Source organism: Saccopteryx leptura, chromosome 3, assembly GCF_036850995.1.
Source record: "Saccopteryx leptura isolate mSacLep1 chromosome 3, mSacLep1_pri_phased_curated, whole genome shotgun sequence".
Taxonomy (NCBI): domain Eukaryota; kingdom Metazoa; phylum Chordata; class Mammalia; order Chiroptera; family Emballonuridae; genus Saccopteryx; species Saccopteryx leptura.
The window spans coordinates 247,038,614-247,045,589 of NC_089505.1; the positions used below are offsets into that span (position 1 = coordinate 247,038,614).

A 6,976-nucleotide genomic window follows, 5' to 3' on the forward strand; every position below is an offset into this window, starting at 1 on the left:
ATATGGGATGGGCAAAAACAAGTTTACAGTTGTGAGTATCTGAGTTTATTCTCACATTACTTATTAATTATTGTATTATTTTCCATATGAACAACTGTAAACCTACTTTTGTTTACCCCTATACATAAAATTCTAGAAAGGGAAAATGTAACCTGTAATGACAGAAAGCAGATCAGTGGTTTCCCTAAGGTAAGGGGTGGGGTAGCAGGGCAGAGACTCGGAAAGAGTAGGTTTGTTAAAATTCATCTCCAGTTGTACACCTAAGATCTGAGCATTTTTCTGTACTTTAATTCTACGTATTAAATATGTGTTAAAAGTTTGAAGGAAGAGCGAGAAGACCAGAGTGCGGGGAGCGGGATTCGGACGGGAGGGAAGAGCGAGCCCGCGGCGAGAGCGCAGCCGCCTGGCGTGCAGTTGCACCTCTCAGACGCCAGGCGGCAGCATGGGCAGGGGAAGGACCCGCCGCGGTGACCTGGGAAGCGGCAGCGAGGGGCGGGTCCGAGTGCGGAATCCATGTGGACGCCGTCGCGGCGCCGTGCAGCACGGGGTTGCCATGGCGGACCCGCGGCAGCTTCGGGTGCAGGAGGCGGTGGACTCTATGGTGAAGAGTCTGGAGAGAGAGAATATCCGGAAGATGCAGGTAGAGGGGTGGGGTCCGAGTCGGGGGGAACCGTGCGATCCGGCATTCCTGGCCCTTCCGGGATTCCCGACCCCTTCCCGCAGCTGCTGCGCGATGTCGTGCGCCTCCGCCCTCCTCTCCGCAGAACACGGGCCGGCGTCCCTGGCGTCGCTGCGGCGTCCTTGGAAGCAGGCCTTGCCCTCAAACAGAAACTCTAGAACTTCGGCTAAGCGGGTGAAATCTGTGCGTCCTCGCTACGCTCAAGGCCGGTCACCACCGGACTAGCACGGGGGTCAGGGAAGGGGATCCCCGGACCAGGGTTAGAAAGACCCTGATGTACGGCGTTGGTCTGCCCCACCTTTCCTTCTTGCTGGCCCCTGCAGGAGAGCAGCCCGAGGCGGAAAGAGCACGGCCAAGGTGAAACACCGAGAGGTGAAAGTGCGCTGCCTCCTCAGTGGCCGGGCCATGTGTCCCATTCTTAGCTCCAGAGCATTGATTCATATGCTGTTCTGTTTTGATCCCCTAAATGTTTTATGACTGTTGGTAATGCCTCCCTAAAGGACTTGTGAGTTTGTACCGCCCTTCGAGTCATTGATTAAGGGATGGGTTGCCCCGTGGTAGAATACAGATTACCATGTGCTGACCCCTGAACCCTGTGGTATAGGCACCTGGTTTTCAGAATTTCGCTTCATCTAACCCACCGCTACCTTCTCGGTCTACTCAGCCCTGAAGGCAAGAGTTGCAACTGAGCTAGAAGCAATAAGACTTTGAAACACTCTGCAAGGCACTGAGGATAATCTTACCAGTAGTGGTCTTAAGGTCTAAGGAGAGGTGCAAATATATAGATGCTCCTCCTAACCTCTGTTGCACTCTCTGGTCATCTCTGTCCCTGGGGTTTTCTTACCTGACCCTCTCCGCCCTCCGTTCCCAGGGCCTCATGTTCCGGTGCAGTGCTGACTGTTGTGAAGACAGCCAGGCATCCATGCAGCAGGTGCACCAGTGCATTGAACGCTGCCACGCGCCTCTGGCTCAAGCACAGACCCTGGTTACCAGCGAGCTTGAGAAGTTCCAGGTGAGGAACATCCCAGACCAAGGACTCTAGTCCTTGATGTTGTTCTTTTGCAGATGACAACCATCTGTTACAAAATTCTTGGCTTAGTGTCTTGGTTCTGTTAACATTGGTGACAGTGCTGTAGTCAACCAGTCTTAATAGAGTTTGAAATGTTGGGGAAAGTCCTGGAGATTGCTATAATTCCCATAGAACAATGAGTTACCAAGGGAGTTCATAACCAAGAGCCTTATGCTTTTTATTCCTGTAGTTACCAAATACATATATGCTGTAGAATACAAAGCTTTCTAAAACATATATTAATTTATTCTTACAAAGAAGAATCCCCAGGAAAGTAGAATAGATTTGTCTTAAATACAGATTAGAGCAAGAGCCTACCATTGTTTTGTGGACTTACCCACCCAACACTGCCCCTCTTGCTACACCCAGAGGGCAACCCCCATGTCACTAAAGACCAGTCATTTATATGAAGCATTATTATTGTTGACTCTCTGGTGCCTGCCTCACAAACCCCCTGAGGTCACTAGAGCACCCTCCTTTCTCACCCCTCCCATTCCTGTCTGAAGCAAAGGGTAGCCACAACTTCATTTTACTCCCATCCTCTGAGGATACTTTCCTGGAACTTGGGGGAAGCAGGGTCCACTCTTCTGAACCAGGTTTTCATTGCCTGGGATTCTGTTCAGGTAGAAAAATTACATCGGATATGATACATTTTTACATTCTGCTACATAAAATTCTTAAAAATTAATGACAGGAAGAACATCTCCAAAATCATGGAACTCCAAAAGGTTTCTTTGTGTTTACAGTATTTTGACACCTAATTTTATAAATAAGGTCTTTGAATTTTTTTTTTTAAGTGAGAGGTGGAGAGATAGACTCCCACATGCACCTCAACCAGGATCCACCTGGCAACCCCCATCTGGGGCTGATGTTCAAATCAACCGAGCTATCCTTAGTGCCTGAGGCCAACACTCAGACCAACCGAGCTATCCTCAGCACTTGAGGCTGACACTCAGACCAACAGAGCTATCCTCAGCACCCAGGGCCAATGCTTGACCCAGCTGAGCCACTGGCTGCAAGAAGGAACGACAGAATGGGAAAAGAAGAATGAAAGCAGATGGTTGCTTTTCATGTGTGCCCCAACTAACCAGGGATCAAACCCTGGATGTCCGCACACTGGGACAACACTATCCACTGAGCCAACCAGTGAGGGCAAGTCTTTAAATTTTTGATTCTTGAATTGCTGTATAGCTTTTCTCCTTTCATTTTCTTTTCAGTCCCCTCCAATCAGCCTTACTCTAATACTGTGCCAGAAATGTTCTTGCCATTCCCTTTAATGGGGCTAAATCCAGTGGTCATTCCTCATTCCTCATCTTACTTACCTGTATCATTTACAGAGGTGATCACTCTCCCCCTCCTTGAAACATTTTATTTAGTTGATTACTTTTCTGGTTTTTCACTTCTCTTGCTAGCTGGCCTTCTATGGCCTTCTTGCTGGCTTTTCCCCTTTCTAACTTCTGAACATTGGCATACCCAGGGTTAACCTTAGACCTTTTCTTTTTTCTGTCTAATTCTTTAGTCTCATGGTTGTAATTATCATCTGTATGCTGACAACAACTACATTCATATCTCTAGACCAATTTTATTTCTGATCTCCAAATTCATATATCTAACTGTTTGTTTGTTTTAAGTGAGAGACAGGGAGGCAGACAGACAGATTCCCACATGCACCCTGACTGGGATCCACCCAGCAAGCCCCCTAGAGGGCGATGCTCTGCCTGCCCATCTGGGGCCACTGCTCCATTGCTCAGCAACTGAGCTATTTTAACACCTTAGGCAAGGCCATGAAGCCATCCTCAGCGCCTTGTGCTAACTTGCTCGAACATTTCAAGCCATGGCTGTGGGAAGTGAATAGGGGGAGGGGTGGAGAAGCAGATGGTCACTTCTCTGTGTGCCCTGACCAGGAATCAAACCTGGGACTTTCCCATGCCAGGCTGACTCTACCATTGAGCCAACCGGCCCGGGCTATCCAACTTACTTATTTTGTTGGTCTGTCTCCCCTTACTAAAATATGTTTCATGAGGGCAAGAACTTTATCTATGTTATTCATTGCTGTCTCCTCCATTAGAAGACTACCTGTCTCATACTAAATAGTCAATAAATAATTTTTGAGTGTTTTTCTGTAGCATAGACATACATTAAATAATCAAGATGTTTGTAAGTCTTTCTATAATTGAGTAACTGGCCTCTAGTTACCTCTCACTTCCTGAAAGGAGCTTCTGTGCAATTTATTCTGTCATTCACCTTCTTTTTTAGTAATGCTATGTCTGGGCCCTCCTGGTGCCACCCTCTGTTTCAAGCAGGATAATCTTGGTTAATTTTACTGTAGTGTCCCTTTAATTCATTAAGATAATACATATCAAGCCAAAACACAGCAGGTTCTCAAGTAGTGTCATTTTTTTATAACACTGATAAGATACCTCAGGAACTTAATTCTTTTATATCAGTTAAGCCTATGGTAAATTTGGTTTTGTTATACATTGTTTTGCCATAGTTCCAAGAATCTATTGACAACATTAAGTGAGGAATTTACTATATGTAACACAGGGACTGGCACATGATAAGCATTCAGTAAAAGAAGGCCAGCTTCTCAGCCTTCTCTACCCTCTTCCTTCTTGCCACAGGACCGCCTGGCCCGGTGCACCATGCATTGCAACGACAAAGCCAAAGATTCAATAGATGCAGGGATTAAAGAGCTTCAGGTCAAGCGGCAACTAGAAAGTTGTGTGACCAAGTGTGTGGATGAACACATGAACCTCATTCCATCCATGACCAAGAAGATGAAGGAGGCCCTCTCATCGATTCAGAAATAGAAGTCTTTGCCATTGGCCACTGAGGCTTAGCGCAGGATTATTTTTTAAATGAAGAATGAGAATTTTGGTTTTTCAAGCAGCGTTTATGAATGAAGAAATGTAAGGACTGCAGCAAATTTAAGGCATGTGTCACTTGCCTTTGGACACGGGTTATTTTATGTTATATTTCTTGAAAGTGAAATGGAAAAAACTGGTGCTAAAATTTGGGTCCAAGAGATTTTGAGATCCTAAATTTTATGTGGCAAATACTTATCCTGGCAACAAGCATTTCCCTCAAACCCAGCCAGAGCCCTCTGAGGTACCAGCAGGCTGACAGGTTTCTAGACTGCCAGTGACCTGGTGGAATGTGAAGAGAGGTGTATCTGTTTGTTGCCAACCTGTTTACTAGAAGCATCATCACACCATTTTCCATAAGCTTATAAAACAAAATCCATGAGGTCACTAATGTAGAAAGGGAAAACAGCTTCTGAGTTTTACTTGGTTTTATATACAAGGGCATGAAGTTGACTTAACGTGGAGTTGGGAGAGGTAGTTTGAACAACATTGAAAAGTTTCTCTGGATATCCATTTCTGTCCATCAAAATGTGGATGTGTATGTCTTAAATTCTCACACATTATGTATTTCAGCTTAGACACCCTCCAAAAAACATGAGGCAGTGTCACACTGGGTATAGGAAGCAGACCGTCCATCTCATTGGCTGCCGTGACGGGCCCTAAGCCTGTCTGCAGCAGAGTGACAGGACAGTCTTAAAGTGGTACTCTCTCCCTTGAAGGGAAATGGGGTCTTGATTGTGCCATATACTAATATCCAGGAATGAACAGTGATAGAGGAACTATTGGCTGCTTAATTAAGAGATTTATGAAGTACTGGATTTGGAAAAAACCTGTTTTTCAGGATGAAACCTAAACCTAATGTTGCTTACTTAGCCCCCTGAAATAACAGCACTACTGAGACAATCCTTTGGCAACAGGAAGGTCAAGGGAGAAAAATTAAGCAACTCAGATGAGCTGTGGCTCCTTTACAGCAAAAGAGGGGCAGCCCTGCATTACCAATTACCACTCTGCCTGGGTCCTTTGCAACATGTAGTGTTCCTACCCTAGCTCTGTCTCCTTACCGTTCTGATAAGGACCTTGTCTTTTTACCAACTTATTACTTGAAATGATAATATAACCTGTCTGTTTGCTGTTTCAGGACTGTAATATATTTTCCTAGTGGTCTGGTTTTAAAAAATAAATAAGGTTTAATTTTTTTCCTCCACTATTGTGTTTCTTATATCTGGGCAGTAAATATACAACTTTCTAAGGATGCTTTTCTTGTAATGTGTGAAATAAGTTTCTTAAGAGGTCCAAAAGAATGATAATTAGTTACATGTTATAGTTTGGATGCAGGACCTGTTAATTATAAATAGGAAAAATTTCGAGGGCAGACTAGGGCCCTATTACTTGAAGTTCGTTAATAAAAAACCTTTTTTACCCTTATAGAAACTCTATAAGGGTAAAAAAAAAAATTAATTTGATATTTTTGTCAGGTTTTTAGCTTCAACACTAACAGCAAGAGGTAGAAAAGATACAGTTATAACTCCTCTAGAGAATATACAAGGTCCAGGATTTTGAGTATCAAGAGAATACAAAATAAGTGATTAAGTCTTTACTGTCACTGGTTTTTCAACACAAGGGTGGTCAAAAGTAGGTTTACAGTTTTTTGTAAGGTAAAAAATAAATAATACAAGAATAAAATTGTTTCACTTACTCTCAACATAAATCTACTTTTGCCCACCCCTGTATAGCCATTTCTGAACATTAGGAATAAATTCAATTTTAGAGAACTGTCCCATACTTGGAATCACCAAGGCTTTTTTCTATTTTAGCCCAAATCTTTTGTAATCCCTATTGTAGTTGGCTTATGAATGTCAATTCCCCTTTTTGTGGAATAACCTAACGGGGAACAAGTCAGAGACCATTTGTTACATTTAAGTTACTGATCTGAAAATTAATACCTCATATTAGAAAGTTTGTGTGCTGCACTTAACGTTTTATGTATGAGTTCAAGGTACATTTTACATGTAAGTGGGGCTCTAGAAGTGTTCAAAGAATAGCAAGACCATCAGTTGGAAATGTACTTCCGGCTTCTGGATTCAAATTCTTGGAAACTGAGGCCCTGTCACCCTACTCTTTGGTGCAGAGGTCACCAATTGAGATGTTAATGAAACCCTAAGATTAGGTTTCATTAACTAAAGAACTATTAGGGGCCCACTTCTCTAGAGCTTATTTTCATTTGGTATATATATGAATAAGGACAGTGAGATCCGCTAAGATTAGTTTGACCCATGTAGTTCAGAAGCTAGAATAAGGACATTTATTTCAATTTTACAGAAGAGGTAACGAAATTAAGGACGCCGTAACTCCCACGGCTTC

The 6,976-nt window shown here is 43.6% G+C and overlaps 1 protein-coding gene across 1 annotated transcript; it reads left to right on the forward strand.

The window, feature by feature from the left end:
* Positions 1 to 468: 468 nt before the first annotated feature.
* Positions 469 to 5,777, forward strand: FAM136A (family with sequence similarity 136 member A). The gene is made up of 3 exons (XM_066378042.1): positions 469 to 640; positions 1,551 to 1,691; positions 4,373 to 5,777. Exons 1-3 carry the CDS (start codon positions 554 to 556, stop codon positions 4,559 to 4,561), a joined length of 417 nt encoding a protein of 138 aa, XP_066234139.1. The 5' UTR covers positions 469 to 553; the 3' UTR covers positions 4,562 to 5,777.
* Positions 5,778 to 6,976: the final 1,199 nt, after the last annotated feature.

Bases quoted from the DNA above. Each gene is read 5' to 3' on its own strand.
- FAM136A (XM_066378042.1), top strand. From the start codon at position 554: ATGGCGGACCCGCGGCAGCTTCGGGTGCAGGAGGCGGTGGACTCTATG. The intron at 641-1,550 runs GTAGAGGGGTGG...CTCCGTTCCCAG, and splicing joins AGAATATCCGGAAGATGCAG to GGCCTCATGTTCCGGTGCAG. The intron at 1,692-4,372 runs GTGAGGAACATC...TTCTTGCCACAG, and splicing joins GCGAGCTTGAGAAGTTCCAG to GACCGCCTGGCCCGGTGCAC.